The sequence below is a fragment of the Chenopodium quinoa genome, unplaced genomic scaffold, assembly GCF_001683475.1.
Source record: "Chenopodium quinoa cultivar QQ74 unplaced genomic scaffold, ASM168347v1, whole genome shotgun sequence".
Lineage (NCBI taxonomy): Eukaryota > Viridiplantae > Streptophyta > Magnoliopsida > Caryophyllales > Amaranthaceae > Chenopodium > Chenopodium quinoa.
In genome coordinates this window covers 836,701-850,256 of record NW_018743196.1, presented here as the reverse complement: position 1 = coordinate 850,256, position 13,556 = coordinate 836,701, and the positions used below count along the sequence as shown (strand labels likewise).

Sequence of the window (13,556 nt, the reverse complement as noted above, 5' to 3'; positions counted from 1 at the left end):
TCTACTCATGTAAGCCTAATCCATGTCATAATCTTGATTTGAGATCGTGTAGCCTTGAAACTTTGAAAGTGTTTTGTTCCAGAAGTGATCATTAGACACATTAGTTAGATCTCTGCCCTTCAGTTGCTTCTAAAATTCAGTGTTTTGTATCTACTTGCCACTGAAGGGTTTTACTCAGAAATCAGAATATTTGTGTTGTTTACCTGGATTTGAATTTAATTTAGTTACCTTAAAATACCAGCTTTTATGGATTCAAATCCATTACAAGAAGCATATTTTGCTGTGGTCTTTGGCACCAAACTCAATTCCTATGCTCTTATCTCCCTTTTTAGAGATAAAAATTATGTTTGCTGTAATATATTAATAGTCTTATCAATTTTGAGGGTTGTCACCATAATTTAAGATTAATAGTGGCTCCCTTTTCTTAGGTTAATATCAATTCTTTCCGTAGTGATATATGTCATCACACCTTTATTGTGTTCATTAGCAATTACAGGTTCCCTCTTTGGGACAACCCATTTTCTCATGTGCTTTTTTGAAACTGGATTTCCTTAGAGAAATGTTATGATTTCCAAAGTCTTATCAATTGTATATTACTTGTGATTTCCAGTTTTTCCACTTTCAAGATATCTTTGGCTCTCCTCTACCTCATTTTTCCCTTTTTTTTTCCATCCTATTTCATAAATTGGCGTGTTATTGAAGAAAATAGAGTAAATTATGCACATTCACTGTGCTATTGGGATGAAACTAATGTCTTTATGTGGAGCTACGCTGATGGGTTAGCAAAATTTTTGCTTAGAGATGTTGCCTTGTCTTTTCCTTGCCAAATAGATCAGTTTGAGGAATGACGAAAGATGTTTAGGACTTTAAAACCAAACATGATTCATTCTATGGAAGTATACTCTTTCCTCGTAAAGTTTTATGGCATATACTTGGATTCAAAGGTATTAAAGGAGATTATTAAGAATTTTTATTTGAGGAGCCTTTTCTACTAATGTATTCTTATTCTTGATATATTTTATCTCTGGATCCATTTCTTTTAGCTTATTTGTTTTCTAGAAATTATGGTGTTGGATTGGCCAACCTCCAAACTCTGTTGTTTCTTGTTAAACCGATAAACCCCTATGAACTTAGAAATCTTTACCCTTTTGGTCTTGGTTTGGTATTTAGTACTAGGTCTCTTAGCTACTTGAAGAGTGGGCAACAGAAGAAGCAGTACTGAACATAAATTTGGAAAAAAAAAAAAAAAAAAAAATAGCATACTTACTACTTTTTAGACCCAAAATGCTATTTGGTAAATGCGGGTTTTCAGATTTCTTGATTAGCATTCTTTACTGTTCACATTGGGAGGTAGATTTTGTAGGTGGACCTGAGGCGAAATAGGATTATGATTTTGTGGGCTGTATAAAGCAAGCACATCCCACCTGCTGCCTTGTGTTTAAGAAGAAACTAGAGTCTGACGGCAGTTATGGATCTCTTATTTTTTTATTTTTTTTATAGCTGCTATTATTGAGAGTTATGTGAAAATTAATATCTGCCCTATGCTATCTTATCTATCTTGTACCTTTTATAGGTAACTTGTACTTCCATTCTAGTTTATCATAGTCATCTTGATGTGCTGTGGATATTATTAGCTTAGTTGAAACTAGTGTTGCAGCACAAGCTATTCATCTGCAATGAATCCTCTCAATATCTAGGCAGTGTAGAGCGCATAAACTAGTGATAGACATAGTTGTCCCTCAAAACTGACCCTTGGAAGTGTGCTTAAATTTTGATGTTACCTGCCTTTTTTGAGGTATTATAACTCTGGGGAGTTGATTGAAAATGTCTCCTCGGCTGATTTTGGTGACTTTGTTGCAATGTGCGAGCCTGTGCTGGGTGCTTGATGTCTGTGCAGATGGTTTTACAGTGTTGCTGTGACTTAACCTTGTGCAGTTATTACAGGCTTACATTTTGCCGTGATTTAAGCTGTGTAGTATGTTTTTGGTTTTAATTTTTTTTTTGCAGGCACTGTAATAATACTAATTAGTGAACTAGTAGTGTTGAATTTCATATCTACATACTGTTGGAGAAAATTATTTTGATGACAAATTTTCTCCAATAGTATGTAGATATGAAATTCATCTGTTTTTGGGAACCAACTGAGCTCAGTTGGCCACGGTTAATCAGTAATCAGACAAGGATAGAGTGTATGGTTTACTTGAGTTGATGAAAGTACACTTTGATATGATGCAAGGTCAAAAAAGAGGAAGAAGCTGACAAGTTGTTTTAGTGCTTCTGTTCTCAAGTCCTGCTACATTATCTGAACAACAAATAGAGAATGCTTCTTTTGATGCTTCTGCATACTTCACATTAGGCATTAGTCCAAAATATATAAGCTGAAAATTAATACATTGCTTGATCTGATCATATAAAATAAGTTGGTTGCTCGTTCAAGTTGATCTTGATTTCAATATCCATATAAAGTTTAGATGAGATTGGATATCAAAACCAAGGTTACACATGAAACAAGTGATAGCCTACGCGAAAGCACGATGGAGCAGCTAAAAGTACTAGCTTCAATTCATTTTAAAATAATTAATGTAGTATGTCTAGTAGAAGGTTAGCGGCATTAAAACCATGTTATTGGTGTCACTTACAAATCCCACTATAAAAATATGGCAGGAAAAGTCCCACATTGGCCAGTTGTATCGGTTTTTGCTCCTTTATAAACCAAAACAAGAAGAATAAATATTATGACCTTACTTGAACAGGATCTGTATTATAGGATCGTACCTCCCAGTTCCTAGAGCTGCGGGGTGCTCACACGGTTGTCTGACAGACTCTTCCCTTTTTCCGGTCTCCTTCGCCTATCCTTGAATGATACAATTATTTTCGAAACATCCTACACGCATATATAACATTCAAAGACAGTTGTCATAGCTTTCCCTCGCTTTGTTCCTCCGAAGTTATTTTATTTTATCTTTTTCTTTGTTTTTAGTTTGTTTTTATTGAAGTATCTGATTACAAGCTCCTATATCCACCATAATATCCTACTGCCAGCTCACCAAAGTTAGATATAACTAACTTTTCTTCTGGATTCTTCTCTGTAACAAACTCCTGAGTTTGTTATATTCTCTCAGCATGCTTTTGTCATGTAATATACTATATAAATTGTAATAGTTTCTTTTTTTCCAGCTTGTATTTCATTTTCTAACTTTTCACACAAGAAATCAAAACAAGCTCTCTCTTCTTCTCTCTATTCTCTGTAATTTTCTGAGTTTTCTGAAGGAATTTAACATGGTATCAGAGCAATCGATCGATTGATGATTCGCTGCAAATCTGGTTTGATTTCTCTTCTTTCAGATTTTGTTTCTCATCTTCCTTATTTAGGTTTTCAATTTTTCTGGTGATTGATTTTTCAATTTGATTACTACTTGTTCTGGATTTCAATTTTTCTGGCGATTGTTTTTCAATTATGGCTGCAAATTCTGGAAATGTTCATTCTCTGAATTCAAATCCTGCTAGTGTATATTTCTTACATCCTTCTGAAAATCTTTTGAATCCTCTTGTTTCTATTAAATTCAATGGTGATAGCTATAATGAATGGCAGAGAGGCATGATAATTGCTTTTGCTGCTAAGAATAAACTCGGTTTCATTGATGGAACCTTACCTAGACCTTCTGATTTGCTTGAATCTCAAGCTTGGGATAGATGTAATGCAATGATTATTGCTTACATTCTGAATTCTCTTGATTCTGGTATTGCTAGAAGTGTTCTTTATTTTAGTAATGCTAGAGAAATCTGGAAAGATCTTGAGGATCGTTATTCACAGAGTTCAGGTGCTCAATTATATTCACTACAACAGACCTTGAGTGATTTGTCACAAGGTTCAAGTAGTGTAGCTGAATTTTTCACTAAAATTAAAGCTGTTTGGGATCAGATTTCTGGTATCAATCATGTTCCTGTATGTTCATGCAACAATTGTACTTGCAATTTAACTCAAAAGTTTCTGAAACAACAGCAAGAGGAGAGGTTAATTCAGCTATTGATGAAGTTGGATGGTAAATATACTAATGTCAGGACAAATATCTTAATGATGCAACCATTACCTAATGTTTCTCTAGCTTACAGACTATTGATTCAGGAATAGAAGCAAAGGCAAGTAAGTTTGTTATCAGACACTCAGAATTCTGCAAACAACATGGCTTTTGCAGTGGATAATCGAAGACCTAATTCTTATCAGAATAATAGTTCAGCTTCTTTTAGACCACAGAATTTTAACACATGGAATCGGTTTTCTCAATCTTCTCAGACTGGTTCTAATAATTCTGGTTTTGGTAGAGGTGCACCTGTCAGAAAATTCTCTACATTATTCTGTGAATATTGCAAAATGTCTGGTCATACGGTTGAAAGATGCTACAAAGTTCATGGTTATCCACCTAATAATGCTGCTTATAAAGGCAAAGGAAGAAGGATAGCTGCTATTGTGTATAGTGATGAAGCTGATGATGGTTCTGAGAAGCCTATTGAAACAGCTCATATCTCTTCTAAGGATTACAGCAGAATGATGCAAGTGATGCATACTCAAGGAGATTTTCAGAATACTACTCCTGCTGAATCTGTGAATGCACAGAATCTTATGCATTCAACATACAGTTCAACTCACATGGCAGGTACATGTCTGCTTTCTTGCTCTAATTCTAAGTGGATTATTGATTCAGGGGCTACGGATCATATTTGCTGCAATATTGATTTGTTTACTTCTTATGATAAATTCACTAAAATGCCAAACACTATCACAGTTGCTAATGGTAAACAAGTGAATATTGAACATGTTGGTACTGTCAGATTTCATAATGGCATAGAGCTGCAAAATGTATTACATGTTCCAGACTTTACTTTTAATCTGATTAGTACACACAAGTTGTGTAAAGATCTGAATTGTGAGATAAAATTTACTCATGATACTTGCTTGGTTCAGGATCTTTCTCAGAACAGTATTCTGGTTCTTGGTAAACTTGATTCTGGTTTGTATGCTGTTGGAAATGAGCATAAGAGTTTGCAGATTGCTCAAGGTTCTGTAGCTGACACTGTTCAGTCTGATAATAAATCTGAAGAAGCAAAACTGTGGCATCTCAGATTAGGTCATCTACCCTTCAATAAAATCCATCATGTACTTAGCAATGTGTCTAGTTGTTCTGGTCATGACACAATTTGTCAGATTTGTCCTAAGGCAAAGCAAACTAGGATTCCTTTCCCTATCAGTCATTCTAAGTCTTTGCACTGCTTTGATTTGTTGCATATAGATACTTGGGGTCCTTATAAGGCTTATACACATGATGGTTGTAATCTTTTTCTCACAATAGTTGATGACTTTTCTAGACACACTTGGACATTTCTCATGAAGTCCAAGTCTACAGCTGTATCTGTACTTGAGAATTTTGCAATAATGATACATAATCATTTTGGTGCTTCTATTAAGTGCATAAGGTCTGACAATGCTAAAGAATTATGTGAAGGTCCTATTTTACAGTTTTATAATAAGTTTGGGATTGTTCACCAAAGAAGTTGTGTAGACACACCACAACAAAATGGTGTGGTAGAGAGAAAACATAGACACCTTTTGGAAACTGCCAGAGCTCTTTATTTTCAGTCTAATGTTCCTATTTTTCTTTGGGGAGAATGTTTGCTATGTGCTACTCATTTAATCAACAGAATGCCCCTGAGGTCCATTGCTTTTAGCACCCCTTTTGAGCTTCTTTTTGGAACTAAACCCAACTTGAATCATTTGAGAATATTTGGATGTCTTTGTTATGCTTCTACCTTGAAAAGTAACAGAAGCAAGTTTGATTCAAGAGCTGCTCCCTGCATATTTCTTGGTTATCCACCCAATCAGAAAGCATATAAGTTGATGTGTTTAGACACTAAGAAAATAATCATAAGCAGAGATGTTTATTTTCATGAAAAAGATTTTCCCTACCATTTTTCTTCTACTCCTAAACAACACCTTATTTTCTTACCAATTACCACTCCTCACAACCCTGATCCTGTTCAACCTATTCCTGAACCCTTTCTTTTCTCATCAGATAATGACTCTGATGCTCATTCTATCCCACATATTTCCCCTATACCTTCATCTTCTCCTTCTCCCATATCACCTACTCCAACCTCTGCATCTTTACAGCCTGTTAGACACACTGCTAGACCTATTAAACCACCTATCTGGCACAAAGATTATATCACTGCTGCTTCAGTCACTGATCATTGGTGCAATCTTGTTCAGTATTCTGATCTTCCTTCCTCTGCTCAAGCTTTTATCACCAAAACAACATTAATTACAGAACCAGCAAGTTTTCTTGAGGCTTCTCAACATCAGGGGTGGATTGATGCTATGCAAAGAGAAATTGAAGCTTTGGAGAAAAATGGAACATGGGATCTTTGTGTTCTTCCTAAGGGGAAGAAAGCTATAGGCTGCAAATGGGTTTTTAAGGTGAAACTCAAAGCTGATGGATCTATTGAGAGATTAAAAGCAAGATTAGTAGCCAAAGGTTATACTCAGATTTTTGGGGTGGACTTTGATGAAACTTTTTCACCTGTGGTGAAAATGACTACAATTAGATGTCTTTTGGCCTTGGCAGCTTCTAAGGGTTGGTTTTTTGCATCAACTTGATATCAACAATGCATTCCTTCATGGAGAGTTAACTGAAGATATCTATATGAAGATGCCAAAGGGACTGTCTCATCCTAACAACCTTGTCTGCAAATTAAAGAAATCTCTATATGGATTAAAGTAGGCATCTAGACAGTGGTTTGCTAGGCTCACTGCTGAGTTGCAATCTCAGGGTTATACTCAATCCTTGAATGATTACTCTCTCTTTCTGAGGCAAGATCAGTCTCATATCATCATTGTTGTTGTGTATGTTGATGATATTATAATCACTGGCACTGATTCTGATGCTATTCATGCCTTGAAGAATCATTTGCATCTTGTTTTCAGCATCAAGGATCTTGGTAGACTTCATTATTTTTTGGGGATTGAAGTTACTTATTTGTCTCAAGGCATTGTTCTCACACAAAGGAAGTTCTCCAAAGAACTCATTGCTGATTCTGGTTTTGATGTTTCTAGAATTGCAAAAACACCTTTGCTACAAAATCTGAAGCTGGCTCATGATCAGGGTGCTTTTTGTCCTGATCCTTCTCTTTACAGACAGTTAGTGGGGAAGCTAAATTTTTTGACTCACACTAGGCCTGACTTGTCCTATGCTGTGCAGACTTTGAGTCAATTCATGCAACAACCTAGAATGCCTCATCAAGCTGCCCTGCATCATGTTCTCAGATATGTGGCTCACACTTTGGGTCAAGGGATTTTAATGCAAGCTCATAATGAGCTCACTCTCATAGCCTTTTCTGACTCTGATTGGGCTTCATGTGTGTCTACCAGATGATCTATAACTGGCTATGTCATGCTTTTAGGCAAGTCTGCTGTTTCTTGGAAGTCTAAAAAGCAGGGTACAACTTCTAAATCTTCTTCTGAGGCAGAATACAGGGCAATGGTTGCAGCTGCTTATGAAGTCACTTGGCTTGTCAGGTTGTTACAAGAACTTGGAATAGATAATTTGAAGCCTGTGAAGCTTTGTTGTGATAATCAATCAGCTATTCAGATTGGCAAGAATCCAGTTCAACATGAACGCACTAAACATATTGAACTGGACTGTCATTTCACCAGGGATAAGGTGCTAGAAGGCTTATTGGAGCTTACTTATTTACCTTCTGCAGAACAACCAGCTGATTTGTTTACAAAGGCTCTTCCCAACCAGCAGCATCTTTATCTGTGTTCCAAGCTAGGTATGCTTGACACCACCCCTAGCTTGCGGGGGGGGGGGGGGGGGGTATTGAAGTATCTGATTACAAGCTCCTATATCCACCATAATATCCTACTGCCAGCTCACCAAATTTAGATATAACTAACTTTTCTTCTGGATTCTTCTTTGTAACAAACTCCTGAGTTTGTTATATTCTCTCAGCATGCTTTTGTCATGTAATATACTATATAAATTGTAATAGTTTCTTTTTTTCCAGCTTGTATTTCATTTTCTAACTTTTCACACAAGAAATCAAAACAAGCTCTCTCTTCTTCTCTCTATTCTCTGTAATTTTCTGAGTTTTCTGAAGGAATTTAACAGTTTTCTCTTTGTTTCTCTTATGCATTAGAAGAAATTATTGGGAGCTTCCGTGTCCCTTGCCTCCCTAGGGTATTTTTCTCCGTAAGCAACATCTGACAACTGATACAAGTTGATATTAGTGAAGATTGAATAATACAATCATTAACTATATTTTAAGACAATAAATGTATATATATTGTTCATATAGATAACCTTGTATAAATACTCAAATTCAAATCTTGCCGGAGACAATCTCAATGAATTTGGATACACTTACCCCTATCTTTCCATAGTCCCTAGATTGCAAACGGTCAAACTTTGTTGCCATTTTAATCTGCTTCATGCTCCAAACCTTAATCCTTGGAAAGACACCCTAGTCAACAAATTGGCTATCAAGACGGTCTAGATAAAAAAATCTGCAACATGTACAAGATCTTGAATTAAAAAAAATGTCTTATGTACAAAAATCATAATTCAAGCAATATTAATCAATCAATGAATTTGAGTGATTCCACAAGTCAAAAACCAATACATACAACGCCAAACATTGCACATCCACCACAACCACCGGCATATCCATTGGCATAAAGACGACCAGCAAAGCTAGAGACACTTTCCATGAATTTGGTCAACACCAATTCACACCAATCATATGCAATGCGATCGCACAACTCAATGTTGGTAATAAGTCATGCGCAAGTCGTGGGGATTGGGTTGGACACAACACCATTTGTAATGCAACAATCAAGAATAAAGACTTGAATTCTTCTTCCTCATTGGCGTCAAAATGACCCTCCAGTCGATAACATCCTCTGTTCACAACCATTACTTGACAGGCAAGATAAGTGGCAAATTTACCTCCATAACCCCTATCAAATGAATTGGAGCATAGGACAGACATTGTGTAATGGGATGGCGGTCAATGCACCACCCATTCTGACTCTGCCTCCGACTCCAACTTGGAAGTCATTAAAGGTGTTAAATACTTATTCTACCGATTTACTCCGATTTGACCCGAAGAAAAAAACTTGATTCGGTTTGTAAGATGTGTGTACACTATAATTTAATGTGACTCTACCTTAAATAAACCTGACTCGACCCGACCTCATTAAACCCGATACAAATAACAGAAGTGAACTTGGAAAAAAAAAAAAAAGGGGGTGGGGGGGGGTTTGCTTGAGTAGGGCCTTGATTGGGTCATACATTGTCTCATGCAAAGTCTGTTTTTGTTTGGAAAGTAAAAAAAGATATGATTATTGGGCCACATTTGACAGACCCAATAAACAAATCTAACATCTTTCTTTTGTCTTCAATTTCGAATTGTTGAAAATAACGGGAACCCCGCTCAACTTTGCTTCATTCTTCTCTCTCCTCTCTCCAACGCTTCAAACTCAATTTCACAAGGTAAACTGGCTCCCATTTTTAAACCTTCCATTTTATTTCTTGCTTTACAAATTAGAACTTGGTATTATTATAATTTCGTCAATTTCATTGGTTTCTATTGCTAAATCTGTAGAATCATTTCTCAAATTTGCTTCCTTTTTTTATTTGCAAGATTCAGCTCAAAGAATAATAATATTTATGTCATGAATTCGAGAAATTTTGATTGATTTTATGTGTTTCTGACTGTTTTATGCCATCTTTATCTTCAGAAATTTAATTCAAAATTAGGGGATTCTAATTTAAATTCAAGCTCAAACAAGAGAATATCAAATATGAATATCATTTACAGATTCTGGGTTTCTCTGTAATTTTTGAGCCAGGTTAGTATATCATTCTCATTATACATACATTGATTTAGTTCAATTTGTGGGTCACAAAATTTATGCTCTTTGAATTAATTATCTAGACAGTAAGCTCAATTTATGATTATTCCTATTTCTTATCAAATTGCCTGGATTAAGATTTGTGGGGTACACCACAATTCTCCTTGAATAGGGAGGAATTTCTATCAGAAGCCGGTGGCGGCGACAGCGGTAGCTACTAGGAATGTATGCCAGGCGCCATGGTTGGCAGCGCCCTTTCCACCCTTTACAGGTGACTTCATTTCTTTCCTTTTTATAAAAAAAATTGAAATTTGTTAGTGAAATAATTATGTTTTAGTTCACTGTACTAGTTTTCTGATGTTTTGGTCAAATTGCCTGTTTTATATGATCTTACTTACAGATGGTGGGAATGGCAGTATACAGTTTCCTAGTGGCTTCATTCTATTGCTTTCTAGGATTCTTTCTTGGCAATCGAATTGCGGAAATTGTAGTCATTTCAGTATATTCTTCAGTGGTAAAACCCTTGAAAATTTGCATACTTCTAAATTGAAAGTTAAAAGTTTGAGTTATAACATGTAGTGGGTGATAATCTTTTGTTAATTGTTTGGTTTGTACTTTGTATCAGGCAATCTCGGTTATGGTGTTATTTATTAGGTGCACGGGGACTGATCCGTCTGCGAAAAATAGACATAGTAATCACAAGAAAAAGAAAGTGAAGAAGAGTAAAGCAAAAACATTGACAAAGTTGAATTATGGTTTTATATTGAGACAGGTGGTTATGAGGTGTTTTAGGAGGTTTGAGAGAAAGATTCTTAAGACTTGTATAAGGAGGAAGTATTTACTAGATCCGCGCGTTGCTAATGGTCATGTTCACTTGGATCCCTTGCTTCCGTTTCCTTTGCCTCCCCTTGTTACTAAAGAAGATGATGACTCCGTTTCGCCTGATGTTGATCCTAATGATAAGGATGAGGATTTCTCCTTTTGCTCCTTGTGTAATTTCCATGTTAAAAAACATAGCAAACATTGTAGGACATGTAATCGTTGTGTCGAGGGCTTTGATCACCATTGCCGGGTAAGAAAAGTACATGTTGTATGCCTATGTCGGCTGTATGTATGTGTGTGTGTGTATGAATGTATTGGATCTTCTCTAACTCGATCTTATGCTCCCTTATAGTGGCTCAACAATTGTGTGGGAAAAAGGAATTATACAACATTCATCCTCCTTATGATATTTGTCCTATTGATGGTGAGTTTTTAGCTTCTTGTTGCAAGTGTACTTCAATTTTGTGCACATCAATCATTCGTCCCATATTGAGTGTACAAGTTCTTTTATTGACCAAAGATAAACAATTGAAAAATATCTTTTCCCTAAATTCTTTCTGATGATTGCAGCTTACAATTGAAGGAGGAACAGCTATTGCTGTATTCGTTCGGTGCTTTGCTTATAAGAAAAACATGGATCAGGAATTAGCAAGGGTATTTCACACAGCCAAGTTTCCTAGGGGAGTTCTTGCTGCAATATCTGTAAGCTTCATCTGATTGCCCTTTGTATACCTAGCGTTTTTTTGTATGCCTTCTCGCTCATTGGTTGTTGATGATGATCTTGTAGGCAGTGTTGGTTTTGTTGACAGCTTATGGCTCAGCAGCACTTGGCCAACTCTTTTTCTTTCATGTTGTTCTCATTCGTAAGGTACTTCTGCTGGCTACTTTGTGTATAATTGATATTGAGCTCTCAAGAATTAGTATTTTTGATGCCTTCAATAAATTAGTATTTTTCTTACAAGAAACAAAGTTTTAGTTGTTAGCAGTGATCAAAAAGTTCAAACAGGTATCCTTATTAATCTTGCCAGGAGAAACTTCATACTGCCAGAGCCCATGTAGTGCACCGTGTGTTTGGATTTTGTCTGTGAGGAAAATATAAGTGTTTACGACTTGTATTTTGATTATGTTTCCTTAGTTCCTTATAGACACTATGGCCTGATTACTTTACATTGTGTCCGCGTATGAGCTGATTGATTTAGTATTCTAGATACAAGGAGCCAGCAATGATCATCTGTGAATAGAAAGTAATGCAAAGGGACATGACATAAGCAGTCACATGTTCACTAGTTATGCTGTCATAATTTAGGCATACTGTGTTGAACATTTCTTGCTTAAACTGCAGTCTGATCAGTTTGTTTAAATGTACCAAAAAGATGCCTCTATTGCCACAACCTGAATATGATATAGCCTGTTTGAAGTCTGAGTATGTCTTAATAAAATTGTTGCAGGGAATGAGAACATATGATTACATATTGGCTATGAGAGCAGAGCATCGATTTAGTGGATTGGAGTCATTGAATGATTCAGAATTTTCGTCAGATGATAGCAGTGAATCTGCTTCACCAAAAAGGATCATTTTGTCTCAGTTCATAGGACAGAAATCAAATCTGGTAAAGCATTTGCAGCGCGCCTTTACTTATACAAGCATTTACAATTTGCCTCTACATTATTGACTGTTTGAATATTTGCTATTCTCGACTTGCTAATTACCCTGCCATACTTTCAGAGTCCAGAACAATTATCTGTCAAAATCGATCCTCAATCAGGCACCTCCATCATTAACCAGAATCAACACTTCCATGCTAGCATTGATCCATGGAAGCTGATACAGATGAGTAAAGAAAAAGCTTTAAAAGCTGCTGAAAAGGCCAAAGAGAAGCAAATGGTTGAACACGAAAAACTTAATCCACTTCCTTTCGAGGTGAAAAAAGGCCCATTGGAGAAGCCAGAAAGTGATCAGAGCAAAACAACTCCTCTTGTTTCAATAGCAAGACATCCAGGCTCACCAGGAAGATTCTCAAGTCCAAGAAGACGAATTTCCGGTTCTCCAGCTACACTGTCCAATACAGCTGCACAGCCAAATCAGATATACAAAAGCAATTTCGACTTGAAACTGACAGGGGTGTCAAGGGAGCTAGAGGGGTATATATCAAAGCAAGTTCTGTGTTCCATTGTAAAAGACGGGGCTGAAGCATCCCCCAGATAATACTATCTGTGATACTTGTATTCTCAGTCTCTGAGAACTCATTTCTAACTTCATAGTACCGTGATTCGTTTATTATACCAGAGATCAATGGTTTGGCCCCTTTTGTTTCTTAAATTACATAATTCTTGTGTGATAACTCATTGCTTTCTCAGCATACAAATAGAAAATAGACAGATTTGTGGAGGTTGTGATAATCTTTGTTGCAAAGCAGAAGTTTAAGTACATAATGATGAAAATGCTTGATGTTTGGATGATTGTCTTCCAACCCCAGGAAAAAAAAAAGGAATTTTTATTATGCCTTGAGTCATAATAGCAAACAAATTATGGATAATGTACAGGAATGATATGGATTGTATTGTACTGTACTTTGACTATTAAGCTATTGACTTTATTGAGTATATTATTGATAGCCAATAGACATGCATAGAGTTCACTCAAGTTTGAACTTGTTTTGCTTTATAGTAGTACTTCATATTAAATTGCTATTATGTGAAAGCTTTTTTCTCAAACATGGTACTTAATAACTTTGAAGTATGTTTTTAAAAATGTAATTATATTATAATTTTACTAATTTGCTTATAATTTTGTTCTCTTAAAGTAAATGCATTTTACGGATTA

General features: G+C 36.0%; 1 protein-coding gene across 2 annotated transcripts; it reads left to right on the top strand.

The window, feature by feature from the left end:
• The first annotated feature begins 9,389 nt into the window (after positions 1-9,389).
• On the top strand, positions 9,390-13,074 carry LOC110733003 (protein S-acyltransferase 18-like). Of its 2 annotated transcripts, none has more exons than XM_021913009.1 (10): positions 9,390-9,548; positions 9,797-9,907; positions 10,083-10,181; positions 10,311-10,424; positions 10,536-10,982; positions 11,085-11,156; positions 11,303-11,434; positions 11,520-11,600; positions 12,181-12,342; positions 12,459-13,074. In XM_021913009.1, the coding sequence occupies exons 3-10, from the start codon at positions 10,134-10,136 to the stop codon at positions 12,936-12,938; spliced, it is 1,536 nt and encodes a 511-aa protein (XP_021768701.1). In that variant the 5' UTR covers positions 9,390-9,548; positions 9,797-9,907; positions 10,083-10,133; the 3' UTR covers positions 12,939-13,074. The 2 variants fall into 2 exon arrangements, with proteins under 2 accessions (XP_021768701.1, XP_021768700.1); XM_021913008.1 differs by having other exon boundaries at positions 10,049-10,181.
• The last annotated feature ends 482 nt before the right edge of the window (positions 13,075-13,556 follow it).